At 39.9% G+C, this 13403-nt stretch overlaps 1 protein-coding gene across 1 annotated transcript; it reads right to left on the bottom strand.

Annotated features, from left to right (window-relative positions):
• Positions 1 to 11872: 11872 nt before the first annotated feature.
• HTR1B (5-hydroxytryptamine receptor 1B) lies at positions 11873 to 13042 on the bottom strand. Its single transcript, XM_047101309.1, has one exon. The coding sequence runs from the start codon at positions 13040 to 13042 to the stop codon at positions 11873 to 11875; it is 1170 nt and encodes a 389-aa protein (XP_046957265.1).
• Positions 13043 to 13403: the final 361 nt, after the last annotated feature.

Below are 13403 nucleotides of genomic sequence, written 5' to 3'. Positions count from 1 at the left end.
CTCCCTCTTTCTATCTACCCCTTCCCCTCTCATGTATACTCTCTCTCTTCCTTTCAAAATAAATAAACTTAAAAAAAAAAGAACCTATGTATTAGAATTAAGGCAGTGGTTTTATTTATATACATATATATATATATATATATATATATATATATGGTACAAGAGAATATGTGGCAATTATTTGAATAGTCTCATCAAAACTGTGGCAAGAGAACTAATTCAGTTTCCTAAATACAGTTTCTGCTGAGATTTCTAATTTGACTGTATACCCCAGTGCCCATCAAGGGACACTTGTCTATGTCACAATATATTTTTGGTCAACTGGCAAGGAGGGGCAGTTGATACTAACATGTAGCAAATAGATACCAGGGATGCTAGGGAACAGCCTAAAATGTACAGGACAGCACCCCCTCCCCCCAAAAAAACCTTTCTGGCCAAATTGTCAACAATGCCAAAATAGAAAAACACTGGTCTATACTAATAGGTTTACTCAAATATTTCCTATAAGAAAAGGTTGTTCATCTCTAAAGTTGTACAAGAAAAATGTACAGAAACATCCATTTTAATCCAAATAAAGAATGTCTGTTCTTTTTTTTTTTTTGCTTTGAAATGGATTATCATCTTGGTGTTCTTTGGTTTTATAATTACACAATATATTTATTGTTGTCCTTTGAGGGCTAACACCAGTTTTGCCTAAATTAAATAATAAAAATATCAAATAATGTAATGTTAAGACCCCTATTTTTTTTATCTACTTTTGATCTAAACTAGGTCACAGGCACCATTTCATAAAGGCGGGGGAATCTCGTTTGTGGAATGAAAATAATCTGACTGGTCCATCTGCCCAGCAGTGTTGGCCTGTGGCAGTTGCTATAGCAAATATCTGTGTTTTATGAATACCACTGAGTAACACAAGCGGTCAAAAATGAAAACAGGCTTGATTAAATGCAGACTAAGTGACCTTTAAAATTATTTCATTGCCTCTGGACAGTGGTTTGAGTTACTGTGGACAAATAACTTCTCAGTATACATTTACGGTACTTGGGACTGCATCTAAATAAGGCCAGGAAAGCAGATTGCCACACATGAGCCAGAATCTTCCCTCTTAGAAGTACACACTGGCCAGCCACCTTTGACATGGAGAAAGCCATGGTGATCATTAAAAAGCACAGCAGGATAGTTTATATGTGCTCTGTTCTATTTTCCAGCTGAGTATAGTGACATACTTACCATCCCAAATTAAGTTTTCTCACTGCAAACTTGAATGTTCAGGGTATCTAAAAAAATAAAAAATCTTACAGAAACAGTATAAAATGCAAGCATGCTGTTATCTAAGTAAACTATAAAGGGGCTCAGTTTTGTTTTCAATAATCCCTTAAATTTCACTCTTCCCCCCCACCCAGGGCCTTCACATGGTTATTCGTGACAAGCTACTCACCTTTGCCTGTCTAAAAATATGTTGCAGCTCAAAATTATTCCTTTCTTATCACCTAATATTCAAAATTCACATTATTTTAATGTTCTGGACTTGAATAATCTTTAGCACCTGCAGACTAATTCACATTAAGGTATAAATGGGTGATGGCTACTGGAATGTGCTAAAACTTCAAGAAGTATTTGTATTTTAAAATAGTTCAAAGACATGAATTGGAATCATGCAGGAAACGGTAATTTTTTAGCATCTTCTGAATCACAGCATATAAGTAATTTCCAGATAGTATCAATAAAACTGTTTCTAAACTACAAATTTGTACGGATCTCACTTTCAACGATAAATGAGATTTTGCCAACACTGACTCGTAGCATACTATATCAGACCTTAGTTCCTAAAGATGGGAAAGGGAGTTGAAAGAGAGGAAAACTAAGTTCTACTGAGCAATTGCATTCCTCCGAGAACTGCCTCAGGTGTCTACACTTACATAAGGTACTCGTCTTAAAGAATTTTTAAGATAGATCATATCAGCCCCATTTTAGAGATAAGAAAACTGACATTTACACAGATTAAATACAGTAAAACCTTGGACTTCGAGTAACTTGGTCTGCAAGTGTTCTGCCAGATGAGCAAACATTTGCAATAAATTTTAACTTGATAAACGAGAGATGTCTTGCAATACAAATAGTAAAAGTCACTGAACATCACATGATCACAGCTGAGCTAGTAGTTCTTGAAATTCGCTTTGGTATATGAGTGCTTTGGATTACAAGCATGTTTACCGAACGAATTATGCTCGCAAACCAAGGTTTTACTGTAGTTTGTTCTAAACAAAGAAAAAGGAAGAAAAGAAAGAAAAAATAGGATTTTAAACCATTTTGCTGACTCAAAATTTTAAAATCTTTGGCTACACACCTGGCTCATTTTGTGTAAGCTGAAGGAAACCAGCATCTGGTAAACACCTATGGTGTTGAAGAGCTTTCTGAACTAAGCACTGGCACGAGTAGCTTGTGTAATCCTCAGAGCCTGGGAATAAGACACTCTTTTCCTCACATGAATATAGATGAAAAACAAGATGCTCAGTTAGGTGAAGGTCACACAATTGGCAAGTGGCAAATCTGGAATTTGTACCAAAGTCAGCCTTGGTCTGGATTCTAATTCTAATGCCAAGTTTACAAAAGTTTCTGGGGCATGTATCCTTTGTTTCAACTAAAAATGGTTGATAATAGTCAAACACAGGGCAAAAATTATTTTGAGCAGAATTTTCTCCAACTTATTTACTTTTTCATCCATAACAGAGGAAATTTCACAGCTTTTCACACTCACTATTATAATGTTTACTCGTTAATGAAAGCAAATCTTTATAGATCATCTAAATGTTTTGGTTTTAAGTCAGTTTTGTGTACACGGATAAGTTTCTGCTTTTAGGATTTATTGCTTGTTTGTTTGTTTGTTTGTGGCAGCGTTTTAGGATCTCTACAGGAGATAAAAGGGGAGAGGAAAATAATGTAAAGCTCTTGGCAAACAGGGGCGGGGCTAATACAACGCATAATTGTAAAACAGAAAAAATAAGCATTAATTTAGAAGTTTTATCCATACAGTGCTAAGACAAACCTAATATTTGAAAACATCCTGCTACTTTCCTGAATTTACTTTCCACTCAGAAATTTGACTCCATGTAAAAATAGGCATAATGTCCTAAGTCCCAAGTTTTTGACACACATATCTCTCAGTAACTTTCCATAAACGGGAAATACCTCATGTCACACATTACTCATCAGAGCAGAAGCATCTATATTTAATACTTCCATATCCAGCAGCTTAAATGTTCATTTTTATACATATCAATTCCCTCGGAAGAGACCAGTGGGCACCGTATGTACCCTGGTTGGTCAAGATTGTAGTCAGGCAGGGAGGGACAGGAATTTGGGAGCAGATCAGAAGGAAAGCTGTGTTCCCTTGATACAACATTGCACATGCCAAAAAAAACAAAAAAACAAAAAACCTCTAAAGTTTGATTATAATTTAATGCTTCAGATTAACATTTAGGAAACAGTACTCAAAGATTAAGTGAAATGGACCTAATGATACAGTTTCTCTTCCAAGTCTGAATACAAATTATTCACCTGGGGCTGTTGCCATAATTCTCTAAACCACAAAACTGAATGAAATTGTTGTAATACTTTGTTTATGATGATGTCAATGATGATGATAGCATAATAATAAAAAAGCAATAATATCTACTTTGTGATAGCATTATGAGGACTAATAGGGGAGGGTGGTAATTTAAAGCATATGGCATCAAGAGCTCAGTAATGCTAATTCCCTCCCCAACCTTTGCCCCTTTTCGAATGAAGCAGATCCTTGGGGCATCTGGGTGGCTCAGTCAGTTAAGCATCCAACTCTTGATTTTAGCTCAGCTAAAACATGATCTCATGTTTGTGGAAGGGATGGAGAGTCCCCCGCCGCATGTTGGGCTCCACACTCATAGTCTAGAGCCTGCTTCCGATTCTCTCCCTCTCTCTCTGGTCCTTCCCCTCCCCCAGAGGCATACTTTCTCTCTCAAAATAAATAAACCTTAAAAGTAAACAACAACAAAGAAACACAAATAAATAAATAAAATGAAGCAAATTCCCAGCAATGCGTCTTTGCTGGACTCCAACTCTAAGCATCATGATTTTACATAGAGGAGATAAAAGACTTTGAACTATGTTTTGTCATGTAGAACAAAAACCTACTTGGACACTGATACACACATTCATTTAACTTAAGTAAAAACTCATCAAAAACTAAAGGGCAGGATCCTTTCAGAAGTAGGAGCTTTTGATTCTTATTTCCAACCCAGGCTTAGGAAACTTAATTTCTCCATTTTTATGGGCTGGTGCCAAGAAATTATAAATATCTTTCATAAATAATTTAAATTACTTTCACTGAAGAAGAAAAAACAAACCTTACGAAATATCTGGGGACTACAAAGTGGGGAGGGGCTTTCCCTGAAATCAAAAGGCTGCTCTAGGGTATTAAGTTTCTAGACTACAATAAGAATAAAGTCCAACAGATAGAAAGCCCACCTCTTTCACCTTTGATTAGTTACTATGTTTACAAAAAATGAAACCTATATATTATGTAAATGTGTGTGTGTGTGTATGTGTATAATACAAAGGATTACCATGGAAATTGTGCCATTTACCTTACGTCGATAATTGTTTTTTCTGTTTTATTTGTTGTTTGATCATTTCTTTCATATTTTTAATTAATTCTTTTTTTTTCTTTTTTATGAAATACAAAGCCCTTATTTGGAAATGATATAAAAACAAAAGACTGAATCCAGAAGAAATAAACTGTCTGTTTTAGGGTAGACTGAAAGGATTTATGGCATCTGGGAGAAAGCATGTACAGGGAAACATTTAACAGCTGCTGTAGCTGAGACAGGAATATTATGTAAACAAGTCAGGAAAACACAACCTATTGTACAGTAAAAAGCATATTTTTTTCCTCTGGAAGTTTTGTGTTGCTTTTGTTTTGGTTGATATGTATATATTCATATACATATATATATGTATACATATGTATATATTCAATATATATGTATATATTCATAGGAAATGACTGATGCTTTACAACTAAGCTATGTTTTCCTATAGATCCTTATTATTCAAAGAGTGGTCTATGGAACAGCATCATCAGCATCTCCTGAGAGTCTGTCAGGAATGCAGAATCTCAGGCCCCAACCTAGACCTATTGAATCACAATCTGCTGTTTAAACAACTCCCCAGGTGATTCATATGTTCATTAAATTTTGAGAAGTACCACTGCGGAAAACCAAATCCACTTGATTTGCCATTTCATTCAGGGGCCCCTTTCACACCCACAGGTACTCTGTGTGCCAAATATTGCTCCAAAAGCTTTATATACATATTCTTAGTGGATCACAGCATAACCAAACATTATGATTACCTAAACAGAATTTTTAAAATAAGAATTTCAGACCCTACTCCAAGTAATATAATTTAATTAGTCTGAGGTAGAGTCTGAGCAAAGATTTTTTTTTAATTTTTTTTTCAACGTTTATTTATTTTTGGGACAGAGAGAGACAGAGCATGAACAGGGGAGGGGCAGAGAGAGAGGGAGACACAGAATCGGAAACAGGCTCCAGGCTCTGAGCCGTCAGCCCAGAGCCTGACGCGGGGCTCGAACTCACAGACCGCGAGATCGTGACCTGGCTGAAGTCGGACGCTTAACCGACTGCGCCACCCAGGCGCCCCTGAGCAAAGATTTTTTTAAAGGTCCGTTGATGAATCCAATGTAAAGCCAAGGTTGAAAACAATTGCATTATTCCATTTAATTTTTCCCTGCAAACATAAAGGTATGTATTATTACCTTTACAGAGGAACTTGTTCATGGTTGCAAAACATGGATTTAAACTCAGGTCTTTCTGACTTCAAAGACTTGCTATTGCATTTTAAACCTACCAACATGCTAGGGGCCTTCATGCCAGTAACCTCATGGCAAACTTCCCACTGTGTGATTAGCCCAACATGCTACACTCTGTGGGAAAGCCTCTGAGGGGCAGGGGAAAAGAGAATGCACTCAAGGATCTTACAGGCAGGCAATACTGGGATGGCGAGATAAAGAGCCAAAACAGTGTTTCCCCACAAAATCACATCAGCCTAATGCTGAACCTATTGAGACTATTCAATGAAATAAGGGTAGATTGATGAATGATGTCAGCATTGCAAGTCTACACATGATCACAAACCAGATTAGCAGATAACCTTAGAAGAGACAACCAGATGTGTATGCAAAAGTGCCCTGGGCACAACTCCCACACCAAGTAACCTACCCTTTGTGGACTCTTCCATCACTGCAGTCCCATCACCACACTTGTGAGCAAGAGATATCCTGAAATCTAGTTACTCTAATATGGAATGACCAATCAGAGGCCGATGTGTGGAATGTTCCCACAGAGTCTGGGAGGATATGAGTCATGCCTTCATGCATCATTGAAGCAAGCTGTGTGTAGATTCATTTAAGCATTTACCATAAATGGATCCCTATATCACCATCTGTTCACTGTAGATACAGGAAATATTATAAAGACATTTTTGTTAACATAGATATGCAGTTGGTAGTTTTGGAAAGGCTTTTTCTTATCTTTTGAAATATATACTAATAAGTCAAAAGAAATGGGCATTTTCTTTTACAGACTACACCGGGAATAGTGTTAAGTCTTTGCCTGTGTCAGCTGACTCAACTCCAGGAACTGGCTCTCTCTCAGGGAATACTGAAAACACTAGTATAATCCTAAAATGTGGATGTTGACTTTGAAAGTCAGATTTAACTGACAGATGTGTGAAATGGCGCATAGGAAACTCCCCACTGGGGATAATGAAAATGCTGGGAGCAACAGTGAAGGGGGAATGGCAAAAATGTAACCTGTTTTCTCATTTTATATGATCCTTTCTCTGACACAGAAATTTATGTTTGTGATACATAAGATGATAGTCACATTTATCTATGCCTCTTTTTAAAGTAAATGCCAAAATTACACAGACTTAAAAGTCTGTCCTCTGGGAAAAACTGACATACAAGTACACCTTAACTTCTGTGCCAAAAAACAACCCTCTCTTTAAATGATAAATGACAAATGTTCTACCTCTGAACTATGGATATATCAACCTCAAACCAATAAATTTTGAAAAGAAAAACACAGTGATGAGAAAAACCGTAGTGGCGAAAGACATACCTAAGAATTAGCTCTCTTTAATTTGAATATAAATTCTTTGTCTTCTAACCTCTGAACTCACCCATTGCCATGTTCATCAATGGTCATAATGTCTTAACTACTAAGATTTTAGCATTTCCCAGGACTAGAGGTGAAGAAGAAAATAACTGACTTTGCATATATGAAGAAAAATTTTAGGCTTGTTTTAGGGATCCTCTGCCTGAATTTGCAGTTCCCAAAAATCTATTTTAAATAAACGATAAGCCCCCTCTCCGTTGCTTCATGGATCTTCATTTCTATGAGCCTAGAGAAGTCAATACCATTTGCAGTGTCCAAGAAGTTAGAGATTGTGTATAGTGAGCACCTGAATCCTGGAAACAACTCAGCGGCACTCTGCCCCCTGGTGGACTGCTCAAGGATGGACCTTGATGAAGGGCACAGAAGGTTCACTTCCCACCCACTTACCCTGCCAACCTCTTTCCTTCTGAAAATTGCAGTGAATGCCTCAGTTAAAAGCTTTTGCCTTCACTAATTACACATTAATTTGAATCAACAATTTTTTATATATATAAAAACGCTGGGCTGCCTAATCAGCCCTCTGGAGCTAAAATAAGAACATTAGATCAACACGTTATCACTGGTTATCATGGCTTTTCGTGGGTAAGAAAAAAGCAGAAAAAGTGGAAAATGAAACACTGAGAAAAGATGTAGATGTGGTGAGGGTCTTTGGACTCTGGGGAAATCGCTAGACAAAGAAAAGGAAGAAGAGTTTAAAAGTGAATAAGAGGATGCTATAGGAAGTGAAATAGTTGGCAATTTCCTTTTGGCCATTAAAGCCACTGCAAACCATCTTTCATGTGTCCTTTAGCCCTTGGGGTTATTTTTCACCAGCCTAAGTGGCTAAGTGTGAAAGACTCTTAACCTCAGTCATTTCCAGTGTAGCCAGGTTTCTTCCATTCAGGCTAGCTTCATCCTCCCCAGTTCAATCTTTCTCAAAGAGCTCTCAGTTGTTCTATGCTACAGGTGCTACAGGAGGCAAGAAAATAATGGCTAAAGAGGAAGTACATGTTCTGAGAAGCCAAAGAAGTGTGAGGTATTTTGATAGGTGCCTTACATGCATAGGTTCCTGCAACCAATTGCAAGCAGGCTGCTGCATTTGAGGAGAGCCACAAAGCTATCCCATGCTCTATTTGCAATTCAAACCTAGGACTTTCTGATTCCAAAAGCTGTTTTTCTGTCTACTTCTCTGGTGTTCATATAATTCAGTCTCCACCTCTTACGTTTCCCCAAGCTTGCTTGTACCCCTGCATTTCAAGCACCATGCAGTACTTTGGCATCTCACTACCTACCTAGACACAACATTCCCCCTAAAAATACGGATCTGGAAAATTCTAGTGATAGTGCATCTGACTTACCCTGTTTTGCAGAATGTGAGAGCACAATCTGCCTAATTCCTTTTAAATTCTTCTACAAACGAAATCCCCCAAATTGTGGCTGTACTTGCCAGTCCGCCACAGTATCATTTATCATCAATTATTCTCTCTTGAAGGTTCAAAGTCCTCAATGTCCCCCAGAATCCAATGAACCAATCCTTCCAAAAGAATAGAATCACTACCCATTCCTTTTTTGAGCACGAAAAGGACTTTATTTCATTATTCTCCGAAATTTCATTTCCAATTACACATTTGTTGAAAGGTGGAATACCAAAGGCAATTTTTAGTTACAGCAACTCCATCAAATACACATAATCTGAGATTTTACTGCTTGCATGAATTATAGTCCTCACAGGGTTTCCTGGTTAAAGAAGATAAAACTAAGATAATAGGAAAAGTGAAGAATATTGTTCTGTAGGAAATTTGTTGAACTCAATAACCATCATTCATGGGTACCGTGTCCATTTTTTTTAAAGGAAACTCTAAAATTGCTAGAAACACAAGACAACATTGGTATTTTTGAATGAGTATACATTCATATATTTGTGTGAATCTTTGTGCAATTAAACAATATGGCAAATGTTATTTGTTACCACAGCCAATGAAGATGTATTTTCATTTCTATACAAGTTGAACATTTCCATCTCCCATTTTATGTTCTGCAAAAAATCCATGTCTAGTTGATGAACAATGCTATAGGCAGCAGTAACCGAGAAGGAGTGTAACAGTCGTTAACTACATATCCCTGGGATGAATGATACACTTTGCATTATCATATGCGATGCTGGATGATGAGTCTAGATCTCGTATAACTACAAGGGTTTGCAAGCTTCTACTGCACACAATATGCCCCAAATTCAGTCAATTCAGCCAAATAATGAAGCAAAACTGTAAGTGGGTAATCTACAAATGGCAAACAGCCCATGTGACTAAATTGACCATGTTTTGTTAATATGAGGACACAATCATTGTAGGTTCCCTAGAAAGAACTCATTTGCAAGTTTCAATTTATTTATTTATTTCAATTAATTTTCCCCCTCAGGCTCCTAGAAGTTGGCTTAATTGTTTCTTAGGCCCAAAGAAAACACAGCTGCATAGACAAAAGACAAACATATTAATAACATAAACACAAATACTGTGCTGTATGCACATTCCAATCAATAGTAAGCTAGATTTCTCCATAGGAGAAATGTCACAAAACAAACAAACAAAAACCTGGGGGATATAACAGAAACATAGGGATTATCCAATGCCTCAAATTTTATTTTACTCCAGCGGCAGGTGTAAATGTTGATCAAAATTCCCCTTTTTACTTAGTTTATGTGTGAACTTTTGAATAGTGTATTTTCAAGAGTCATTACCCTAGAGTGAAGATCTGCACAGTAGGAAAGCAGTGTACTTCAGCTCAATACATCTATTGTCTGAGAGTCTGGACTGGGGAGCTTCAAGCAGGGAGGGAATCCATTTTACAAAGACAACTTGCTTCTGCAGACAAAAGGTATCACACTGCAGAAAGCTCTCTGAAGAATGGAGTGTAAATCTTCTTTGGCATACAAAATGCTCCACATACATATTTTGTTTTCTGTGCAGATGATCCTTCAGGGCTACTCCTTTTTATTTAGATAATGCATTTTTCATCTTTTGTTGTGTAATCTTGCCCTGTGTTGGAGAGGCCTCAGAGTGAATTTGGTATCACAACTAAGCATTATTGAAATTTGAAAAGACATATAAATATAAAGTATTACTGATAATATATTCATTGAGGTATCAGGTCGGTGACAAATTCCCAAGGTTCAAAAGCTTGTCATTTTCCTGATTGCCTAGTAAATCTGAGGTTTGGTTCCATGAGTTATAGGAAAAAACAGGCTCCATGTTAACATCTCTAAGCTTTTCTAAAGTCCTTGCATGTCATTTTCTAGTAATCTTTGTTCCCAACCAAACTTCAGTAACAAGGGAAAACAAGTTTCTGGGTTTTTTTTTTTTTCCTTTAACATAGATTTTGGGTTCTTTCTTACTGCATTTTGAAGATTTTTGGAAAAAGGAGGTGGTTCTCTTTATATATGGGCACACAAAGGAATTACAGATGGGAAGGAGAATGTAAATGACTATCAGAAAAAAGTCTCATGCATTTAAGATTTTTTACAAGTCAAAATATACATCCTCCCATTGCCCCCCCCCATTCCTTAATTGTAGAAGAACCATTTTTATTTTATCAGTCTCCTTCACATCTCACTGGATTGGTTAAGGAATAAACATACCTTTCTTGTTAAGGAGCAGTATATATCTAATAGCCATCAGTTTAATCGACTGCATTAATAAGAAATATAGCAGCAGCTTGGGCTGAATCACCCATTGTATTCTTCATTTATGAGGATTTAAATGTGTAAAATGACAAGCACATGAAATTAGGAGGAAAATAAAGCAATCTGCAGACTTTGGCACTAGCACACGTAATGCTTTGAGTTGTTAGTGTGGTTTGACAATCACTAAATAGGAATTAAAAAAATTACAAATCTGCAGAAAACAAACAACCATAGGTGTTGGTTCTCAGTTTAATCCTTCCCATCTCCCATCCCCACCCACCCCATATAGTTTCAATTATAATAAAAATAGAGATCTTAACATCAGAATTTTGCTGTTAAACTCTTCAAGGTTTCTCTGCATCATCCAAGCCACACACATTTGGTTTGAAGCACCAAATCCACAAGTTTCTCCAACCAAGTTTAAATAAACAGAAAGTGAAGACTGAAAGATGCCAAAGTAACTCTTCTTAAATGAAGCTGAAACACAAAGTTCTCCCCAAAACAAAGGGTATCAGGCTTCTAGTTCAAGTACTGCCAGGCTGTATGTAGATCTGTCTCAGACAGGATTCAGACAACTACAAGTACCACCGGTTCTAGAGGGAGGGTATGATCCATGATACCAAAGCAGGGCAAAGATCCCCCTTCCATCATTGATTTTTAAAGTTACAACCCTCCCTTATGATTGGCTGCTGCAGGGTCAGTGCTGGACCTGGGGTGTGAGGGGAGGAAGTGAGCTTCCTCCTCCGCAGGGAAGCTCTACCTTTAGTTTGAACAGTTCTCTCAGAGCTCGCTCGCTTGCTCGCTCTCTCTCTCTCTCTCTCTCAGGGCTGTCCTGGCTTCTCAGGATCCATTGCCCTTGCCCAGAAGACAGAGCCTCAATCTGACCCAGTAACAGTGAAAGAAGAGTGGACCTACCTGTGGAACCAGACACAACATGGTCCCCAAGGGCCGCTTAGGCTACCCCACTGCAACTGACAAGTCAACCTGTGCACTTAAAGCGTATCAGTTTATGGAACGCTTGTTTGAAGTCCTCATTGGACATGGTATAGATGATGGGGTTGATAAGGGAGTTGAGATAGCCCAGCCACGTGAAGAAGTCAAAGATGGCCAGGTGGAACCAGCAGGCATCCTTGCAAATAGGCATCACCAGGGAGATGATGAAGAAGGGCAGCCAACACACAATAAAGGCTCCCAAAATGATCCCCAGGGTCTTAGTGGCTTTGCGCTCCCTAGCGGCCATGAGCTTCTTCTTCTCTAGCAGGGCGTCAGAGACTCGCACTTTGACTTGGTTCACGTACACAGGGGACCCGGATTCGCTGGGCACATCGGGAGCCCGGGAGTTAACGGAGGTGACCGAGGACGTGGACCCGGGGGAGTCGGTTATCAGCTGGGCTCGGGTCAGGCGCTTGCCGGTCCTGTTGGGCGTCTGTTTCAAAATCCGGGAGCGGGCTTCCACATAGATGCGGCCGTAGAGGGCGATGAGGAGCAGGGTGGGGAAGTAGAAAGCGCCCACCGTGGAGTAAACTGTGTAGAGCATGTGGTCGGTGTTCACCCTGCAGTCCGACACCTCCTCCTCGGCTTTGGCTTGACGCCAGAAGAAGGGCGGCAGCGAGATGGAGATGGAGAAGACCCACACCAGCGCGATCATGACCGCGGCCCTCTTGGGAGTCCTTTTAGCGGAGTACTCCACAGCGTCCGTGATGGCCCAGTAGCGGTCCAGGGCGATGACACAGAGGTGCAGGATGGAAGCTGTGCAACAGGTGATGTCCGACGACAGCCAGAAGTCGCAGACCACCTGGCCCAGCGTCCAGCGGCCGGTGACCGTGTACATGGTGCTGATGGGCATCACCAGGATGGATACGAGCAGGTCGGTTACCGCCAGGGAGGCGATCAGGTAGTTGGCTGGGGTGTGCAGCTTCCGGGTCCGGTACACAGTGGCAATCACAAAAGCATTGGAGAGCGTGGTGGCCAAGGTGAAGAGCGCCAGCACCAGGATCAGGAGTACTTTCCAGGGCAGGGCGATGGAGTCCTGGTAAATATAGCCCTCGGTGCTGCAATTGGGGGGAGCGGAGGAGAGGTTGGCTTGAGAAACCCCGGTCTGGGAGCCCGCGGGCGGCGGTGGGGCGCAATGAGTGTTGGTTTCTTCCATGTCTCTCCTCTACACGGCTCTGGAGCGCAGCTCTTGGGCATGGAGCGAACGAGGGAAAGGGCGGAAGGACCGCGGAGGAGACCACAGTCTTGTCTCTCGATTGCTAGTCAGTTCCGTGGGATCCTCAATTATTCCTCCACCCAGATTCCTAGCTGAAACTAGAGGTCAAGGGCGCGGCAGCCTAGGCAGACGAGCGCGTCTTCTGCACTTCCAGTGCGCCGGGCGCTGCCGCCGCGGCTCTGCCTGCTCCTCTCCACTCCCCGTCTTGGCCCTGGGTTGCTAAGGACTGGCCCACCAAGCCCAGCTCCACTCCGGATCCTACTCAAGGCGTCTAGTAGCGGAGGGTGATGTATTGTTTGAG

The sequence above is a fragment of the Lynx rufus genome, unplaced genomic scaffold (assembly GCF_022079265.1).
Source record: "Lynx rufus isolate CCGP_SWC_20201006 ecotype Redwood Valley unplaced genomic scaffold, mLynRuf1.p SCAF_6, whole genome shotgun sequence".
In the NCBI taxonomy this organism is placed as follows: Eukaryota; Metazoa; Chordata; class Mammalia; order Carnivora; family Felidae; genus Lynx; species Lynx rufus.
The sequence above is the reverse complement of the archived record's forward strand: the minus strand, read 5'-3'. Positions and strand labels throughout refer to the sequence as shown.

Bases quoted from the DNA above. Each gene is read 5' to 3' on its own strand.
- HTR1B (XM_047101309.1), bottom strand. From the start codon at position 13,042: ATGGAAGAAACCAACACTCATTGCGCCCCACCGCCGCCCGCGGGCTCC.